At 40.2% G+C, this 21,645-nt stretch overlaps 1 protein-coding gene across 1 annotated transcript in view; it reads right to left on the minus strand.

Annotated features, from left to right (window-relative positions):
* Window positions 1–21,645, minus strand: part of LOC127626361 (contactin-2-like) — a 54,919-nt gene that overhangs the window by 27,191 nt on the left and 6,083 nt on the right. The window contains exons 2-7 of the mRNA XM_052102098.1: window positions 15,145–15,250; window positions 4,121–4,262; window positions 3,448–3,623; window positions 3,269–3,364; window positions 1,767–1,979; window positions 1,271–1,373 (exon numbers count right to left, since the gene is read on the minus strand). Of these exons, the coding sequence (XP_051958058.1) occupies window positions 1,271–1,373; window positions 1,767–1,979; window positions 3,269–3,364; window positions 3,448–3,623; window positions 4,121–4,262; window positions 15,145–15,202 (788 nt within the window). The 5' untranslated portion in view covers window positions 15,203–15,250. The remainder of the gene's footprint in view (window positions 1–1,270; window positions 1,374–1,766; window positions 1,980–3,268; window positions 3,365–3,447; window positions 3,624–4,120; window positions 4,263–15,144; window positions 15,251–21,645) is intronic.

Consider the following 21,645-nt stretch of genomic DNA (forward strand, 5'->3'; position numbering starts at 1 on the left):
TTGGAGTTTCTATTGTGATAAATTGCAAATTTGTTTGTTTATTTTGAAGCAAGAGGTTTATTTTGAGCTTGTTTTTCTAGACCGGATTGCTTGTTTCTCTTATGAGATCTGGCAACACTGCAATTAAATTCATTTTAATAAGAACGGTATTAACTGTTCTTTTATTTTGTTCTAACCGGTAACCATTTGGAAAGGATGCTGCAGAACTTTTGAACCGGAATGAATAAATACAGTTTTTCTCAGAACGAACTAAATGAAAAAAAATATATGTTTTTAGTCCCTGCTTGTGAGTAAGACTGTTTCTGTCTGTGTTTGTTTAATATGTAAATAATTGTATAGTCAGCTATTTTTATCTCAAAATAAATCATGTTCAGGAATCCAACGTGGAGTGGATCGTGCTTATTACAAGTTAAATTATGTTATTAAGTAAGAAGAATGCAAAACTCAGAAAGACAATGATGTAGTACATGCTAGTGGCTACCATCTCTTCTGTATTGTATCAGCCAGGACGTCTCATATGTTTGGCTGAAATGAACGTATTTAAGCAGGGAAACGAGTCCGCCAGTAGACATCACGTATTTCCTGCGTATTGACATCACAGACATCATGCGTATTGAAGTGGCCACACTATGGACACCCAGGTCGACCATCTATTACAGTTGGATGCAGATTTATTAAAATTCTGGACTATTTTCACTGTTCTCATATTTATATACTGTAGCATTATTGTATCACATATCTTATATGTCTAATAATATAAGTATTCAGGAGCAAGAGTATGCTGACTTTGTTCAGTTTTTGATTATTATTTCAGTCGGAACAACTGTAGTAGTTTGATTGCATGCTACACATTACAGTAATTGGGACATATAGCTGTTAATGACTGCCTGGACTGAGTGCTTTTTGTGATTTTGTAAATTGCTTGCATTTTTTCATTCTTTTATTCTTAGAAAGTTTCAGTACTGTCCCTTTAAACAGTTTCACAAGTGTTTTGGCAGGGGGTGTTTGCACTGTCAATGTTAGCCAATCATGACTGAAGTCTTAAAGGGGACAGCACAGAAAACAGAGTGTTTAAGACAGAGGGCCAGTGACAGGCTGGAAAAAGGTAATTTAATACTATATCATAACTGTTTTGTGCAAAAACCTTTACTAACATTATAAGTGAACCTCAAGGAAAATAATAAAGTAAAAAAAACATGACAAACACCTTTCATGAAAACTAGTAAAAGATTCAAAGGAAAGTGTATCTGTGAGTTGAGGTTGGACTTACTTGCCATAGGCAAAGCATTCCAGCTGTGTGGTCTGTCCTGCTAATGCATATGTCTCAGCGGGAAAACGCACACGGATGTTTGGGGAAGATTTTTTTAAGTTCACTATACAACAAGGGGGAAGAAAGAGCACTGTATTGTATTATCATAAATATTGGCAACAGTGCCAATTATTTAGTGAAAGACACATTTTTCAGAAACATAAGATGGTCATTCTGACAACATCAAGTACACTACATGACCCAAAGTATGTGGACATCTGACAACATAAGGCACATTTTCTCCTGAATTAGTTTTTCCAATGAGATGGTATGGTTGTATGCTTGATTTTATTCACCTGCTAATAATGGGCACAGCTGAAAAAGTAAAAATCGTTCATTTGAAAGGGGTGTCCACCCAACTGTGGTCATGCAGTCTACATGAGTTTACAGGCCAAAGCGATGCAAATGTGTTTTGTTACTTTTGCACAGTGTGGAGTATATGGAGCTTCAAACTAACCGTCAGGGTAAACGGTGAGCTGGATGGCTTTGCTGAAGATGCTCTTGGTACTGATCTCCATGTTGATAGTGGTGAAGCAGAAGTAGTTGTCTGTGTCATTGGCTCTTGCATTAGCTAGGTATAAGTTACCAGTCACCTGAGACACAAACCATCTGCCCCCCTCTGGCTGGATGAAGTTGGGAAATTCATTGATGAACCAGCGGTAGGACAGAGCTAGGAGTCAATAAAATGGACAGAAGATTTACTGTTTGCTGATTTTCATACAATGGCAGTTGATAGTGACTCACTTTAAAGCTTTATAAGGACCCAGAAATATGAATGTGACTCATGCATCATATTCCAAATCTCCTGAAGGCATATGATAGGCTTTGGTGCAAACATCCCAAAATGTAATTTATTTTAGAGTGAAAATCTTGAATTTGCCATAGCTCTTCTATATATGAGAGAAACTTGTTCACTATGGCTCATGCTTAAAGGAATAGTTCCCCCAAAAATGAAACTTATATTTTAATTTTATTCACTCCTTCATGCCATCCCAGTTGTGTAGGACTTTCTTTCTTCTGTTGAACACGAATAAAGATTTTTAGAAGAATATTCTACCTCTTTGGGTCCTCACAATGCAAGTGAATGGGTACCAACATTTTGAAGCTCCAAAAGCACATAAAGGCAGCATAAAAGTAATTAATTCAACTCCAATGGCTAAATCCATATCTTCAGAAGCTCTATGATAAGTGTGGGTGAGAAATAGATCAATATTTAAGTACATTATTTACTATAAATCTGCACATTCTGCATTTCTGCACTTTCACATTCTTCTTTTGTTTTTGGCAATTTGCATTCTTCGTGATCATCGTCACCTACTGTGTTCTGTTTCTCACCCTCACCATATCACTTCTGAAGACATGGATTAAACCACTGGAGTCGTGTGGATTGCTTTTATGCTGCCTTTATTTGCATTTTGGTGCCTCAAAATGTTGGTACCCATTCACTTGCATTGTGAGGACCTACAGAGCTGAAATATTCTAAAAATCTTTGTTTGTGCTCAGCAGAAGAATTCATACACATCTGTGATTGCATGAGGTTAAATGATGGGAGAATTTAAAAGTTTGGGTGAATTATGCCTTTAAACCTTGCAAAAGCAAAAACAGCGCAAACTCTCATGTGAACTAAGTAAATTTGCGTGTGTACATATGAACAAATAATAACTTTAATTCCGTGTTGTTTCTCACTTCATTGTATGCCTTTTGAAGACTTGAAATATGACAGATGAGTTGCATGGATTATTTTAACAACACATATTAAGGGTGTCAACTGCCACTGTATGGACATTAGCAATCGAGGCATTCTTTAAAATTCTTCTATTTGTGTTCTGCAGAAAAAAGAATGTCTGTTTGTAAAAACATAAAGGTGAGCAAATAATGACAGAATTGTAATTTTTTTTGTAAGCTATTCCTTTAAGAATGACTACAATGTTTTGCTAATTGATAATTTGTTGGTCATACCTGGGTAATGAGCAGGTGGTTGACAGGCAAGAAAGGTTCCACTGCCCTCATGTACAGTCTGAGGGCTTCTACCCTCAGGGGGGAAATCACGGAGGTCTAGAAAGCACATGACAATAATGCTATGGTGATGCGCACAATTTTCACACTCTAAGTAAGGTAATCAATTGGTTTGTACTTACAGCCAAACTTGAGATTAGCGACACGGCTAACAATGGTGCCACAGCGGTTGATGGCGAGACACTGGTATGACCCACCATCTTGCCCATGTTGCGGGTTATTGATCACAAGGTTTCCAGCGACCAGCATATAGTGTGAATCCTCTCCGACAGCTACATCTGTGCCATTCACACGCCACCTGGCAAAAACCACACACAAAATCTTATTTCAATACCCATAATAATATTGCTGTAAATTTGGGAAAACATACTAGACACAGTGTTTTCAGAGAAACTGATACAAATATTTTCTTGATATTTTTACTTCAAGTAAATTTATCAGTAAAAGCAAAACTGCATAACTGCATAAGTTTTTATCATTAAATTAATCAAGCTTATTTTTCTTATCCCAATAGCAAATTGTTTTTCTTGTTTTAAGAATAAATCTAACCAAATTTAGAGGTTTATACTTAAAACATCAACAATTAAAGACATATTCTCTGTAAACAAGTCTTATTGCCCTAAACAGTTTGTAAGTAAATTTATATTATTTTAAGGATGTTTAGAAATTTTTAGTGATAAACAAGACACAAATTATGACAAAAATGTAGTATTAAATCAAATATATTCAAAAAAAGAACATGTCATATTAAGTAATTTTGATAAAGTGTAAATTACAAAAATGTTATCCGAATACCTGTACACAACAGCAGGGCTGGCGCGAGCCTGGCAGCTCAGGGTCACCTTGCCTTCTGTCATCCCTTCTGGGTAGATCAGACTAGACGGCTGCTCCTCAAACACTGGCCCACTGTTGTGACCCGACACACACACATCCCCACCTGAAAAACCCCCCAATACAAACACACACAAGAAATATTTTAACAAACACACACATCTGCAAAAATGTCACACATCTGCAAAAATTCTTTAAGTAAAACAAATCTTTATGTTTCCTCAAGTATGAGATCTCAGTCAAACAAAACATTTTTATTTGTAATTTTTTTTACATGTTCAACCTATCTTTCATACTAGAACTCCTGTTCTCCATTACAAAAATACAGTGGTGGTACAATGATAAAGTTACGGTGCATTATCATACTTATATATGGTGTAAAGAGGTAAAGGATGGGCAAATGAGGAGGCGGGAACCGGCAGAACCTTCAACATAAACTTTAATGACAGAAATTAAATTAAAAAAAAACATAAAACACATAGATGTACACACACACACACACACACACACACACACACACACACACACGTGGCCACATATGGCTCTCTCTCTGACTTCTCTAGCATGTTTGGCTGCTTTTTAAGGTCTCTCTCAGCCATCACTGTAACAAGAAACAGCTGTTAGAAATTACGCCAACCAACTTGACGAGCCACACCACTCCCTCTCTCCCGCAAACAGACATACGACCATGCCACCATCCCCACATACCCCCACCCCCCGACTCAGGCCAGAGCAACATCTGGCCTGCCTACTCCCCCCCGTTTCTGGAGGGAGTGTCAGCCACAGCCATCGGTACTGTACTTTGTTTCCCTAAGAGTTTACCTCCTGCGATAGCACTGCCCCCAGCCCTCTGTCAGATGCATCTGTCTACAAAATAAAGGGGAGAGAGAAGTTCGGAGCATTTAAGTCACACATAAAGTACAGATTTTACTTTTAAAAAAGTCTGTTGGCATGACTCCATCCACTGGACTAGATCAGATGCCCCCTTTCTAGTGAGATCAGTCAGCAGGCTGTTTACATCAGAGTAACTAGGCACAAACCTTCGGTTGTAGCCAGCCAGCCACAGGAACTCACCTCTTTTTGGTCTTGACCTGCCCAATTGCACCATCACGAGCATCGCCTCTAATTCTTCCTGAACTACCTTTTGTTTGTGCTCAGGAAGGCCGTAGGGGCAGCTAAGACCCACCACCCCCAGGGTGGTCTCGATATGGTGCTCTATTAGGTTTGTACGACTGGGGATGGGCAAGAACATGTCTGCAAATTCTGCAACATGGCCACGTCAGTGAGCTGCGACTGTGAGAGGTGTTCTCCAGACGGGACCGCAGTGAACTGATTAGGCTTGTGATTCACCTCTGGCCTGAGCTCTGCCCTCTCTTGAACTACCGTCGCCAAGGCCTCAATGGCCGCCTCCCTCCAAGACTTTAGGAGGTTGAGGTGGTAAATTTGATGAACCCTGCCTCTATTTGTTCGCTTAACCTCATATTCGAAATATTTGGCTCACCGTGTGACCTCAAAGAGCCCTTGTCATTTGGCGAGTAATTTAGAGCTAGAGGTTGGCAGTAATACAAGGACTTTATCTCCCGGTGCAAATTCTCATAATCGTATTCCCCTATTATAGAGCCAGCTTTGCTGTTCTTGAGCTTGGAGCAAATTCTTTTGTGTTAACTGCCCCAATGTGCGTAGTATTGCTCTACGGTCAGGAATGTACTGAATTTCGTTTTTGCTCTGTGAAGGCCCCTCCTCCCAAGTCTCCCATATGACATCAAGCAGGCCGCATGGACTACGCCCATACAGGAGCTTGAAGGGGGAAAACCCCATGGAGGCTTGCAGGACCTCCCAGACCACAAATAATATTGGTTCCAATCACTTCTGAATCATGTTTTTCAGGGTTTTATTAAACTGTTCGACCAAGCGTCCATTTGCGGGTGATACACACTTGTGTGAATTTATTTAATACACAATAATTAATTCAGCTCATGTGGTGTATGTGACATAAAGGTAGTACCTTGTTCGTTGAGGATTTCTTTCGGAATCCCCACCTGGGAGATGATTTTGAAGAGCGCCTCCCCAACACTATGTGCTGAGATGTTGCACTGAGGCACCGTGTCCGTATATCACGTTGCATAATCCACCAGGACTAATACAAAGCAATATCTGTGTGCCAACCGCTCTAATGGCCCAAAGAGGTCCATGACAATTCTTTTGAAGTGGACCTCGATTAGTTGTAGAAGGCACCATGGCACTTTTAGGGTGGCCACTGGATTCACCAACTGACATTCACAGCACGCCACACACCACCTGCGAAGGCCAAAAAAATTGGGCCATTATTCGGTTGAGTGTTTTTTCCTGTCCTAAATGGACAGCCATTGGATTATGGTGAGCCACCTGGAAAAGAGTTTTCCGATGGCTCTTCAGTACTAATAACTGGGTTGTATTTTCTTTTGTTTGGGTGTCCTGCGTCATTCGATACAACCAATGTTTGATTATTGAAAAATGTGGGTATGCGAGCACGATGTTAGGGTGGAGCTGTTGACCATCCATTACTCTCACTTGTTCTAATGCGTGTTTGAGGGATTTGTCACCTGACTGCAGGAGAGGAATGTCCACTTCAGGGATCTCCCTCAGGGCGGGTACTCCCTCCCTTGCGTAATTTTGACGCAGAGCAGACATAGAAGGCCCTGGCTCTGCCTCTCCCACCATAGCGTCGCATGTCACATACCGAGACATTATTTCACAGGACCCATCCACACATATTTCCCTTAATAAATTCTTAATTTAATGGGTGAGGCGGGAATTAACTGTGGCCTCTATTCTATGCTTTCTCCCCCTGAATAGTATCTCAATGGTAACCACCGGATAAGTGTGAATATCCCCGCGCACACACCGCACTTTCACCCGATTATTTGTGCCCATTGACCCATCTTGTACCAAGTGTTGGTGGATAGATGTTTCGGAACAGTCAGAATCCACCAAAGCTTGATATGTATCCCACTGTCTGCACACCGGTATCCGATACACCCCAGCTCGATCGGGGATGGCCTGTGGTGCATCATGGATCCGGACCAGATTGCCCACATCCATTACTGGACACCGGTCCTGGAAATGTCCTGGCTCCCCGCAGCTCCAACATACCGGCCCAGGCTTTGCTACCACACCCGTGTGACTGGGCTCACCAACCTGGGAGGGCTAGTGGAGAGACAGGGTTAGCAGGGAGGACAGGCGAGGGGGAAGACGCCCCAAACTGGGGAAGAAATTTGGGCATGAGACCGCCCTGTTTCCTGGGGGAAAGAAGATGGTCAGAGGTGGGGTTCGGGGACAGGAGAGAGAGAGATAAGAGAGAGAGAGAGACTCCGGTTCACTGCTTCCCGGGAATGCCGTCATGTAATCCTCTGCCAGCTGGACAGCTTCCTTCAGCGATGCCGGAAAGAGGCTCTGGACACACTTGGCCATACCATGGGGCAGCTGGGAGATTAATTGTTCAAATACCACCTGATCTATTATATCTCCAGTGCCGTGGGATCCCTAAGCCAGCAACCATTTCCGGCAGGCTTCACGGAGCAGCCATGCCTTCCCAGCCTCAAGGAGTGGAAGTGATTACGGCTCTGTTTGGGGTTCCGGCCGACCCACTGCAGGATGGCTCTCTTCAGGTCGTTATAGAAAAGAGGCTGGCTGCGGGAAGTTGTTGGGCAGGAAGTTGTTGGTCAGCATGTTGTGCTTCCGCCCACTGGTCATGCGGCCATCTCCACACCTCGGCCATCTTCTCGAAGAGGTTGAGGTAGGCTTCGGGATTGTCGGCAGGCCCCACTTTTACTAGGGTAACTGGTCGGTCGAGACGGTCGAAATGGGTTCCGACGTTGCAGCAGCAACCCCCCCGTGGGTGATCAGGCAACTCCCTCTCTCCCGCAAACAGACACATATCCAGGCCCCCATCCCCACAAGGGGCAATCCCCCTGGAGCAACCTATGACACAATGTGAGCTATTGGATCACTCTGCAAAAGGATTGAACCGGCAGCTTTGTGGTTACCATCCCAGATGTTTAACCACTACAACACATTGAATGAAAAACACAGATATAGTAATATCCATGTAAATCCTTTTGTACAGCCTCCTTTGACAGCTGTTGTACTGTGCCAGAGAAACAGTGTGGGTGTGGGGTGGGGGGGCTCTTCGTGCCAAACAAAAACTGCATATTTGTACTCAGAGTGGGAGTGTACGCTACCTGGGGAAAGTCAGCAGGGGATTCAAGCTGTCAGATATAATTACATGCACTCAGCTATTTTGACAGAAGAGAGGGTAATTAGGGAGTTTGAAAACATACAGTAAAGTCTCCAGGTAGCCGTGAATTCATCTGACACATTATGAATTGGGTAGGATATGAGTTTGTATTATATATGACTTTGCGTTTACATTTCTGTCAGTATGCATATTTATACTTTGAAATATATAGGTGTTTCATTATAGATTTTAGGACTGTGTTATAATACTGTTGTGGCAGGGCAGAGGGAAACAGAAATAATTAAAATGGGGGGGTACTTCCTGTAACAGTGTAGTTCTCCCCCCCCCCAAAAAAAAAACACTGTAAAATTTAAACGAGAGGGAAAAGGCCAACACAGAGCGGCAGTGAGAGAGAGAGAGATTAAAAAAAACCTACTCGCCAGTTCTACCGTCGCATGGTCCTTGGTCACTTCTCCACCCTCTCAGGCGGATGACAGTCGCTTCTCCCGGGCAGACCGGAGTCAGACTCACAACCTCCACGGTCAGAACACCCCTCTGTGTTCTCGGCGACTAGTGGGGAGACTACTCCACCCCTGGCAGCGGCCCTACTGCTCCAGGTGGTCGGGGAGACACTTCCATCCTCCCCTCGCGGACGGCGGACTTCCTTTGACCCCTCCACGTTTCTGGGGGATGGCAGGGCTCTCCTCCACCCCTGGCAGCGGCTCCATCGATCCAGGTGGTCGGGGAGTCCAGTCCCCACTCGCCTTGCGGACAGCGGCCGTTCACCGCGTTCGGGCGGTCGGTCTTCTTCCTCCCCCAGTGGATTGCAGCGGCACTCCCCTGGGTGGACGGCGGTGTCGAGGACTCCACGATGGGCATCCCTCCTCCTTCCCGGGCTTCGGCACCAGTGTCAATATAAATAATATTTTAATGATAACTTAAACAAAAGACAACAACACACATGACGGACATGTCCATAAACTATCTCTCTCTCGCCGCACCACCGTCTACCATCAGCCTTTATCCCTCTCTGAGGCTTAATTAGCCTGATAAGGGACCGGGTGTGCATAATCACAACCCGGCCCCGCCCTCCGCCCTGCCACAACTGTATATGTGTTATTAATTAGTTTAAATTTTTAAGGCGATGATACAGATTTTTCCTCAAGACCTGATGAAATTTCCTAATTCTCCAAGTCTGTCCTTTAAAAATCACATTTACAATGTTTGTAGAACAGCTTTCTTCCACCTACGACACATGCTCTCTATTTCTGGCTGAAAAGAAAATTCATGTGTTCATGACCTCGAGACAAGTTTATTGCAATGCACTACTGGGGGGATGTCTTACAGGCACATGGAACAAACTTCAATTGGTTAAAAATGTAGCAGCTAGATTGCTTCCTAGAACGAAGAAATATGATCATATCAGCCCAATTTTATCATCACTATATCAGAAGTCAGTTAGGTTTTTAATACATTTCTAAATTCCGCTAACTACCTACAAAGCTATGAACTGTCTAGCTCCTAATTACTTAAGCGACCTACTATCATGCTTTAATGTGTCACTTTCACTACAGTTGGAACATTCAGACTGCTGATAGTACCTAAAATAACAAAATTCTCAAAAAGAGATAGAACCTTTTCCTATTTGGCTCCTAAACTATGGAATAGCCTTCCTAGCATTGTTTGGGACTCAGACACACTCAGTTTAGGTATAGAAAACCATAGTTAATAAACGTCCATAGTTATGCTGCTTTAGTCAGGTCTACCGGAACCGAAAAAACTTCTCATATTCCATAACTCTGCTTTAAAATAAAGTGAATGGCATCTATGCTAATATTATTATATTTGTTCTATGTCTTATCCTCAGGATACATACATTACTTGACCCTCTGGGAGCCAAAAAACGAAAAATGTTAAGGCATGATTTTCAATGAGCTTTTTCAGTGAAACTGCTTAATGAGGACTCTAAGACATTTAAGACATTACAATCATTCAAACATCATTTTCTTTAAAGTGCTAAACAAATGAAAATGACTACTTAATGTGTGTGTGTGTGTGTGTGTGTGTGGTGGGGGGTGGGGGGTGAATTGATGGTGTTTATTTGCATGCACTATGTTCTTTAAGTGCCTGATTCACTAAATGAATGATACGAATCACGTTACGACACAAACATGACTCAAAATTCAGTGCTGAACACTATTTGCATGGTGCAATTCCCTATCAGTTTTGGAGGATGCAGAAGACTACTGTTATCTTGCATATTTTACTGGACTGTACCGCAATACACCACCACTGTAACTGTGACACCCAAATCTGCTTTTTATATGACGAAAATCCAGATCTCCATACTGTATGTCCAATTTTAACACTTTTCTCCAACAACGAGTTCACTGGTTCATATAGTCCTGGACTGCATTAAGATAAACAGATTTGGCATACTGTCCATAATGGAGAGGCTCGAGCACATGAATGGGCTTGAGCTCTGGGGAGGTGGAGGGATGCCTAGATGGAAAATCTCCTCGCTAACTTTGGTTTGGAGCCTTATTTAAAAAATTTACAAAAGCATATTTAAAAAAAAAAAAAAAAAAAACCTGCAACATTAATTGCATCAGGCAAATAGCACTTAGGTTTGTTAACAACATGCAATCTATAATAGGCCTAATTTACAAAGAAAGTAGGAAAACCACACACACAAAAGTTCTGCAAATGTTTAATGAATTCACCCCTAAGTGCATGTTTGTGATCTTTGATTTGTGAATTTATAATTCACAAATAGAATTCACTAGAGTGCCGCATGCATAGGCGTGTCTGTGCTCGCATGTTTGAGTGTGTGTATATGCCGTTTTGGTGAGACCCACCGGAAACTAGGGCAATGAGAGAAAGGAGGAGAGATGAGCTGAGAAGGGGAGCTGGCTCCCCAGGAGGTTTTTCCGCTCTGGGATTAGAGTGAATTTCAGTGGTGTGTTGGCTGCCTCCAGTAATAAGGATAAACAGCTCCAAACTGCCACTTAAGTTCTTTTCCACTGAACTCTATGAACAGCTCATCACACAGTCTAGTGTAGCTACTGATGTGTAATAGAATAGAAACACAGTGATTGTGTTGTTAGCCAATTTAACTTGAATGCCTGCAATTTTTGCTCTATATATATGTGTGCATTTCTTTCAATGCTCTTTATACCGTTATGCTGTTTATTTACTATAAGTAAACAATTACCCTAAAAAGTAATCTAGTTCTAGCAAAGACTGGAAAGGAGCAGTTTACACACGGAGAGACTAATGCATATTGCACACAACAATGGCAGAGCTAGCAGAAAATCTGCAGTTCAAATTAGGGCCGCAACGACGCGTCGACGTCATCGACTATGAAAATACGTCGACACGAATGAAATGCGTCGACGCGTCACATTCATTATTTACGTTTAAATATCGAGTAATGGCGGCTTCTGCTCCAGCTCATGGTGAAAATGACAATCTGGCTTTATCACATAAAGCGGGCGGTAATGCACTCGTGTGTGTGCTGGTTGCGGGAGAATAAAACGATTCGCGGGACTCCCGCAAAATAGAAATCTATAAATTGAACATCTCAAAACAAATAAATTGTCATTCATCTGTTGCACAAAAGCAACAAGAACAACTAAAACAAAATAGATAGACCCTGGCCTGTAAATCGTTTCTATGTATAACATGTTTGCAGCGTTTAACAATGTAGCCAATCACAGACATATGTGTTGATTTCTTGAACGCAATGGCCAATCAGAAGCATTTAAGATGGAATCTCCTCACCGCTCAAAATGGACTTTTTGTTCAGTGCTGAATTCTGCATACTGGCAAATCGATATAATGAAAGATTCATTGTGCAGTCAGTTTCATTGATAATAACAGAGATGTCCGCTTTTTAGGAATTATTAAGGGAGAAATCCGTCCCGCGCATGTCTCTAATGTAGACTTTAAAAACAAACAATAACGTTATATTTACATATTAACAGTAGCCTAGGCTGTAATCTAGTGTGTTTATTTATTTATTTATTTATTGTTTATTTGAATAGGGACAGGTACAAAAAAAAATTCAGAAAATGAATTAATAAAAGTTTGAAATACTAATGTAGAAGTTGTACTTATTATTTATTGGAAAGTTTGCCAATGGATAAATCGGCTAATCCCAAAAATATGCATTAGATTAATCGGAAAAATAATCGTTAGATTAGTCGACTAATCGAAGAAATAATCGATAGATTAATCAACAACAAAAATAATCGTTAGATGCAGCCCTAGTTCAAATCTGATTGGATGATTAGCCAGTCCGCCTGGTACAGAAGTCGTGTTTACCACGTACCAGGGTGAAGGAATAATAACCAAATGTGCCAAAATATGCCTGGTTAGTGGCATAAAATCATTGAAGGATAAGATTTTTTTGTATATGTGTGGGTGTGTGAGAGCGCAACAGTCTGTTCCAGAAGTAAATATCCCATTGATTTGCATCGCTAACTTAAAAACCTTTAAAGACAGACCTACCATGAGCCATCATCAGCGTTATTTCAATGTCATTATTTAAAAATGGTCTTTAATAGCAGTATTCCTCTTGAACAACTACATTCCCCATGGCCATGGAAATAAAACTGGAAGCGACTGCCCACTCCCATGATGCACTCTGAGTGATACAAACGAGACAATCTCCCTGCACTCTTAACCTACTTATATTTTTGTGTTTATCGGAATGTTTCGCATTCGGAATGTTAACTATATTGTTTTTATACTCATAATCAACAACCTAAATCAACAGTTTTATATATTCCCAAAATTATATATTCAAATACGTAATTCGCAATGCTTCATGGGATTGTAGTCTGTGCCCTCATGAAAGACGGTAAGTACACAGACTACATCGTAATATTACGATTCACCTGTTGCATGTTGGTTTGGTTCATGCTTTACAACTCTTTAATGGAGGATTTTGTAAAAAGCGTTGAAGAAATTCATGGTAAAAATACATCTAGAACCTAGGCGGATGAAAACGTGGGTGGGCACAGTTGCAGGCACACTTTATTCCATTTTATTTATCTGAGATATGTCAAGGGATGGGTGTATTGATCCTAAAATACTGTTCCTGCAGTTGTAACGATCCACATATAAAAAAATATTGATCCTTAAGTTTTTTACACAAGTTATTTTATTATTTATTCACCATGTCAATTCATGTGTAGCTTTAAAGTTAAAAAATGATTGTTCAAACATAAGCAGCAGAGCTTGGCTGAAGCAATGACAGAAAAACATAGAAACAGCATCTGGAGTTAATTCACACTAAATGATGAAACTGAATGTGATGTTTATTAAAATGGGTTTGTGTGAAGTTTTTTACAAGTTGATTTAAATGTAAATTTGTTAAAACATTGATAGTGTTCTGTAATTGTTGTTAAATGATAAACAAAAACAGAAGTTTAATAATTTTTTGTTTAGGCCGATAAATGTTGACAATTATTTTTTTAATAAAATATTCAAAATGACACATTTTATCCTCAGAAGTCTCAAAACGTTTCTCTTTAATAGAGCTAAGTTTATTGGTATGGGTGATATAGGCATTGACAGTACTTGATAGCGGATCAAAAAGAAAGGTGGCATCGCCCATCCCTAGTTATGTCTGTGAAATACTGTAATCAGTTTATATAACTTTGGTTGGACATAGGTCTAAATTCTAAATTTAGTGTTTTTTGGCGTCATTATATATAATGGATTTTTTTCCTGACAGGCCTATTATTGTCGTATGAACTATATTTGCGGTCACACTAGGCTTTGAGCATGCACATTTCTTTCGGACAATGCAATGAACCACGATATTATGTGATGCAGGAGGGCCTCTGGTATAAGTAAATAATGCATCACAAATAACAAATACTGTATAAAGTTATTTATTAAACGTTAACATATATTATCTACTCACTTTCCTGCAACAATAAAATATAAAGCTTTGAAATATTGTATTATTAATATTGGATCTTTGTATTGAGCCAAATGGTCAGCATGTGCTGTTTTGATCATTTTTGTCACGCATACTCTCCTTATACCAAACTTGAACTCACTGCAGCCGAACACAACATTTCTTTAAATGAGCTTGCGTTTTGATCTACCGCATTCAGATGCATTTGAATGGGAGTGAACGGAATAGAAAGTGTAGTGTTGCCATCCCTTATTTCAGATAAACCTGCCCCTAAACAACACATAAAAACAAACTGTAAACTGAGGTTGCTCACTTCACATGTAGGCCAGTGGGGGGGGGTTCCTAGACAGAATTTGTTAGCAAATTGGACCAGACTTTATGCAGCTACTCAAAAGTGTGGCTCAGTTAGACTAGAACAGCTCTGACTTGAATACAGTTTGAAAAGTTAATTGCATTATGAACTAAACCAGATTTGTATTCATGTTTAATAGGACCTAGATTTCTTTGACCATCACAAACACCTCTCAAGTAAATCAAATCTTTTCTGCCTAGTGATCTAAAATAACATAATGAATAATTCATCTGAATTCTTGGCCCCCCACAGATGCAAAATCCAAAAAACATGTATGCCAGACACATTACCTGCCATCAAAGTGACATGGTACATTTCAATGATGTTTCAAAAAGGAAATGGTGGAGCAGAGGGAATACAGAAAGTAACTGGGTGAGTGCTAACGAAATGTCCCAAATGGAGGAAGGGGCAAGACCACAAAGCATATTTTCAAATGGGATCATCAGTGAGATGAGATGGTAAGAGACAACAGATCAGACCATACTTACCCTGTGCATAGCTCAGAGCCAGAGAGCTGAGAGTCAGCAGACACAACAGACTCGTCATCCTGCTACTTCAACCACACCTGGATAAACGATGGAGGCCTGTCGGCTCCTGGAGAGAAAGAAAAGAAGCCAGATGACACCCCTTAAAAACATTTAAATGATTACTTCCTTTGTTGTGATTGAGGCTATAGTCAGGAGACAGTTTGATTGTTAGGAGAGCTTCCTTGAGTTGATATATGCTCATGGTTAATTTGGTTTTGTGTTTGACTTGTGTAGAGACATGTTTCTGCAATCATTTCTGTGATGAAAAATAGGAGATAACTTTAAAGGAATAGTTCAGCAATTTTTTTTTTAATTCTGTCATTATTTACAAATTTTCATGTCATCCCAAATCTGCAAGACTTTCTTGTTTCCATGGAACACAAAAGGTGAATTTTCAATATAATTAAAGTGAATGAGGACTGGGGCTGTCAAACTCTGAATTAGCAAAATAGGCACCAGAAAAGCATGATACAAGTGCTCCAAATGACTTGTGAATTATATTCCAAGTCTATTATAGTCACCCTATAACTTTGTGTGAGAAATAGACTGAAATATAAGTCTTGGAATATAGTGCAAGAGTCATTCGGTCTACTTTTATGGTGCATTTGCATCCTTTTTTAAGCTTTTGGGGCGGCTGTGGCTCAGGTGGTAGAGCGAGTCGGCCGCTAATCACAGGGTTGGCGGTTCGATTCCCGGCCCACGTGACTCCACATGCCGAAGTGTCCTTGGGCAAGACACTGAACACCAAGTTGCTCCCAATGGCAGGCTAGCACCTTGCATGGCAGCTCTGCTGCCATTGGTGTCTGAATGTGAGTGTGAATGTGTGTGTGAATGGGTGAATGGGACACAGTGTAAAGTGCTTTGTAACCTCTAAGGTTAAGAAAGGCGCTATATAAGTGTAGACCATTTCCATTTCAAACTCTTCAAAAGAGAAAATCAACCTCAACCGCATGTAATTTCAAATCCATGAGTGTATGTAAACGATGGCAGAATATTCACTTTTAGGTTAACTAATCCTTCAACAGCATGGGTTGCAAACCTCTTATGTGACAAAGAAAAATGGAGCCTGCTATCTTGAAGGAAACTCACCCATTAAAGAAAATGTGAAAATAATTATTAACTACAGATATTTGTGTATTCATTAAATCATGTCCTTTGTTGAAGCACTGTTCTATTTAAATCCACAGAGCTGAGGATATTCATAACAACCCCATCGAAACCAGTGTGAGGATGCACAGCCAAATACGTTTTATTGGCCACAAATGGTCAGTTATTCAGCATCTCTGACTATCTCAAAACCAGCTCTACACTGTCATATTCACCCCTCCCTCTCCATATTCTGTCACCTGCAGATGCATGCTGCAGAGATGGGGCTAATAAAACATTGACAAGCAACTTCTGCTAAATTGATAAGAGAGCACCAAGCAGCAGCTGTTTGCACTGAAGCACTCTTCACTATCCGGTCAACACATCTGCTTTGGGTCTGCAGAATTGTTTCCTCTACAGTGCAACATAACCCCCAAGCCCTGTAATTGGCATCTTTTCCTGGCCTGCATGGGCTGCAGCTCAGTAGATCCAGTAAGCCAGCCGAGATTGCAGGCAAAGCTAAGAACCACAAAGTGTCAGCTCAGAAGTGCTGTTTGTGATGTGTTCTTCAAAAGATCGTCCCTCTGGAAATCTCCAAGCATTCGATTGAAGAAGCACAAACAAGAAATAAAGGTGCCTTCATCAGAGAAATTCCTTAATTACAATCAAACAAAACATTGACTGCCACCTGACTGCATTCGTTCTGTTTCATCTGTGTGTGTATTGATACTGCTTTGCTGTGTTGTTACAGCATTTTCAAGTTCCTTTAAGCGCACACTACAAGACAGAAGCTTGTCACACTTTGATGTTTCGTCTACAACTAGTGTGCGACAAAAAGCACACTAGTAACTGACACCTTTCTAGTATGGCCACTAGTGAGACGTGTTTAAAATCTGGCAATCTTTCTTCAGGTTTTTGAGTTTCACATGCATTTATTATCAAGAGTGACGACCGGTTTCTATATCCTGAGGATAACTGTACATTTTCAGACCACATTTTTGGTAAATCCGTGCTGAATTAACAGAACCACAATTTGTCTGCTGTGTTTTTCCATGTGGTGTTGTGCCAGTCAGTCACAGAGATGGAGATATGAGCTGTCATATGAAGATAGGGTGCTTTCACGCTTGATTGCTTGGACCGAACCCGAGTTTGTTTCCTCTCCCTTCCGCTGCCTCCACTGGTCTCTGTTCACATCATATTATTTGGGTCCGAACCACGGTCCGATGACATCATCAACGTGAGTGCAAGTGGCAGCTGTTTACCACTTTAACTAAGTAACTACTCGAGAAGTTGTCACTGTGTTAAGTATTAATGTTTGTCTCTTTGGAATTTCCATCCACAGAACAACACTTGTAATGATGTGATTGATTTGAGCATTTGTCCACCGCGAGTCCATGGGAGTGTTGCAAGAGATGTGAAGAATGTGAGCTACTCTCTTAAGGATATTTATTTAGACACAAGCCAGTATGAGAAATGCATTATACCACAATAATTGTGATCGCAAGCCTGCAAAGACGCAAATTATACATCATCACAAGCATTTCACTTCCGCAATTTGGTACGGTTGTGTTCATATCAGCAGTGAACAGTACAAGAGTTCAAATGAACCATACACCAGACCACCTTTTCAAGCAGACTCGGGTGTGGTTCGCAGGTGCGCACATTAAGGGAAAATAGCGTTCACATTATCTTAATGAACTGAACTTTGACTTCATTCAAACCGGGGTGCATTCAAAGCCACTGTTGGTTGATTAAGATTTAAATGAATAAAACTGTGACTCCATTGAACATGTCTGTTTAATAAAGTGGTGCCAATGACCTACTTTTTCCAACAAGAAGTGATGTAGCATCAAAAAACACAATATTTATATTTCTCATATTTAGGGTTAGAAAGGCTTAACATTTAAGTGGATTGGTTAATTCTTACGTCTCATGTAAAAGAACCGGTTAAAATAAACAACTCTCCGATTGACTTACGTTCACTTCATGTTAGTGAATCGGTTTGTTTGGACAGTTAATGTAAATGAACCAGTTCAAACACACATTGATATACTGTAAAGTTGATAATGATTACACAACAGAAAACAAGAAACTTGAGTCTTTAAATGTAGGCAGGCCTTAAAGCGTTTCTCTTGTAGTGTGCTCTGGCAATTAGCAGTTCACAAAAAATGTGCTGGCTAAAAGATTCTGAACTACTTGATGTGCATGCCCTGCTAGTGGTGTCCATGTCATAATGTGTGGGCATGCAGATCTGGGTGGTACACCAGAGTAAATGCTTGTATGTGAAGGAGAAGGCAGTTTGTCATGGAATGCGCAAATTGCCAAAGCTACAAATTCACATATACAGTAAAAGGTCACACACAGTAAATCAAAGTGTAACAAGCAACTCAAACACACACATAGAGCTAATAAACTTTCTCTGCAGTCTGCTCACCATGCCTACTATATACCATACAGTAATCTCTCAGTACTTTCTTTTCTCTATAAAAAGTCATATTCCTTGTAAGACTCAAGGACTGCCTCAGGCAATGGAGCTTTACTGCTGCCCTGACATCTGCTAATGGGACTAAGGCCCCCAAAATGGATTTTTACCAGCAGGTAGCCTGTTTAAGTCAGAAGTCTGTGTAGGGACTTCACAAAAACACATCTAAGGAATTTTTGATTAGTCTACATATCTCCTTCAGGTTCTCTCGGCTACCTTCTTTAAAATGACTGGGTTATGCTTTCTTAAAAGGGAAACACAAGAAAAGAAAGAAACACAGAAAGTCAAATTTTTCAAACAACCAAAGCATTATTTTGGCTGATACAGTGAGAAATATCTATAGGGACAAAATATTCTCAGAGCCCATCAAATTGGTATTCAGTGAACCAATCCAAGCCTGATCTAAACTGTATGGATTAGCGTCCCCAAGTCATGGCCTTGTCACTGAATAAATATTCAGTGTTTGCAATCCCAGTTTGCAGATAAAGTTAGAACTTGATAGCTGGGTCTACAACCGCAGTGGTGGGTGGAATTATAATGATGATTCACACTGGAAAAGCACATTTCTATTCTTTGCAAAAAAAAAAAAAACAAATGTCAAAAAACTTATTTGGAAACTATATTGGTTTCTGTTTACTGCATTGCATTAAATGTGTCTCTTTTTCCAATGCCTAAGGACAATTTCTTTTTCATATACTGTAAGTATCAACTTTGTTTAAACAGGAGAAGTAAAAAAATAGAAATAAATGAGACAATATTTGATATGCAGTACGAGTAATAAAGTGGAAAGCAAATCCCAAATAATTTGGTCTCAGAAGAGTTTGATCGTATTAAGTTTCTGACTTTTGGTATCTTTGCAGATCTGAGCACACACAGTTTGAGATATTGTTGAGATCACTTATGTAACTCTAGCGGAGATGCATGTGAGATTTCTAGGGTATTTTTCCTCAGTAGGTGCTCCCCATTTTATCTCATTTCTGTCTAGGCGAGGAGAAACAACTGAGTTTAAAGAGAGATCTGTTTTGTTGGTATTCTCTAACAAGAAAAAATAATTGTGAGTTATTCCATACCAAATCTAAAACAATCGGTCAGCTGGTTATGTAAACAGTGGTGATTCGACACCGTGGGCATCCTTTAATTAGTATTTATGCCATGATTAGCAGTTTGTTGTGATTGTTTGCTTGGTTGCGCAGAGCAATGAGTCATCTCCTGTGACTGTTTGAACAGTGACACAAAGCTCGAACCTATTGTTTTCACACTGAATATCTTGGGTACATTAAATCCAATCATTATAATGACTATGCCATTAAGTCTAGAGTCTATGAACCAAGAGAACAAAGCAGAGTAGTGAGCATAATTAAACTTTAAACAGCAATGTGTAATTAACAGATACTACTGAGTTTACTTAAGCTGATATTGAAACCAGAAATGTAACAGAAGGCAGCACCTTGTTTATTTCATGGGTTTTCAAACTTTGTGATGCCCTATACTAAAAAATAAAGGCAGATATATTTTGATATATAAAGCAAGCTTGATATTATTAAGACAACATGTAGTTTACAAACTAAATTAAGACAAATTCAATAATTGGCCTTAATATTGTCATTGTGCTTAAGACAAAAGAAAAAACAACAACAGTATGAGCCGGCACAAATGCCGGAACCGTGACAGTTCGTCATAACACAGTGTCCCGTTTTAGCTTATCGCCGCCCGACTGGCCCACTGAGAAAAGTCCTGGTTCTCCCTATGGCCAGTCCATCCCTGTGGCACAGTAACACTGGCACAAGTAATACACACTGATGATTCAGCATCACACAACATATATAAAAAATATATATATATATTTCATATTATCTCATATTATCCCCCACTACCTTTTTGAACTGTTGCCTTCTGGCCGGCACTTCAGAGCTCTGAACACCAGAACCGTCAGACACAGGAACAGTTTTTTCCCTCAGGCCATCCATCTAATGAACTATTAAATTGCCCCATTGAGCAATAATTATGTGCAATACACAGTTTCATTTTAATTTATATTATCCAACTTATCCACTTCTGCCATTACATTTACATTTATGCATTTGGCAGACACTTTTATCCAAAGCGACTTACAGTGCACTTATTACAGGGATAATCCCCCAGAGCAACCTGGAGTTAAGTGCCTTGCTCAAGGACACAATGGTGGTGGCCGTGGGGTTAGAACCTGTGATCATTCTGATTAACAGCCCTGTGCTTTAGCCACTACGCCACCACCACCCATTACTTACATTGCTCTGTACATAATATACAGGTTTTTGTTCTTTATATAACAGATTGTATTAGATTTGCACTACGTGTGTGTATGTGGGTATGTATGAAGCTGAGTGTATGTGCGTATACTGGTATGTATAATTATTTATTTTGTGTTCTTTTTTGTTTTCAATTACCTATGTCTTGCTGCTGTTTTTGGTATTGTTGTATTGTTGTTGACTGGAAGCTCCTGTCACCTAGACAAATTCCTTGTATGTGTAAGCATACTTGGCAATAAAGCTGATTCTGATTCTCATTCTGATTTAAGTCTTGCATTCCCAATATTTCACCTAGCTGTCACTCACTGAAGCGTCAGTAATCAAATTAAATGTTAAATGAGGGTTTGAGTGCTGCTATAAAAAAAGCAAAGAGCACAGGTCTTTATCTTGAACTAAAGCCTAAAAAAATAATGGTACTTAATATGTGAATGATTTGAGAGTCATAATTATTTTGAGCATATATCTGCTGGCAGTTTTCTGCTTGAGTGTGGCGCATAAAGAAAACTACACCACCAATTTAATTGAGCTTGTATAGAACAATGTGTCCAGGGCATATACTGTATACTGAGCTGTCACCTACAGGCTGGTATAATTTACCTTTGGACT

This window comes from Xyrauchen texanus, chromosome 32 (assembly GCF_025860055.1).
Source record: "Xyrauchen texanus isolate HMW12.3.18 chromosome 32, RBS_HiC_50CHRs, whole genome shotgun sequence".
NCBI lineage: Eukaryota > Metazoa > Chordata > Actinopteri > Cypriniformes > Catostomidae > Xyrauchen > Xyrauchen texanus.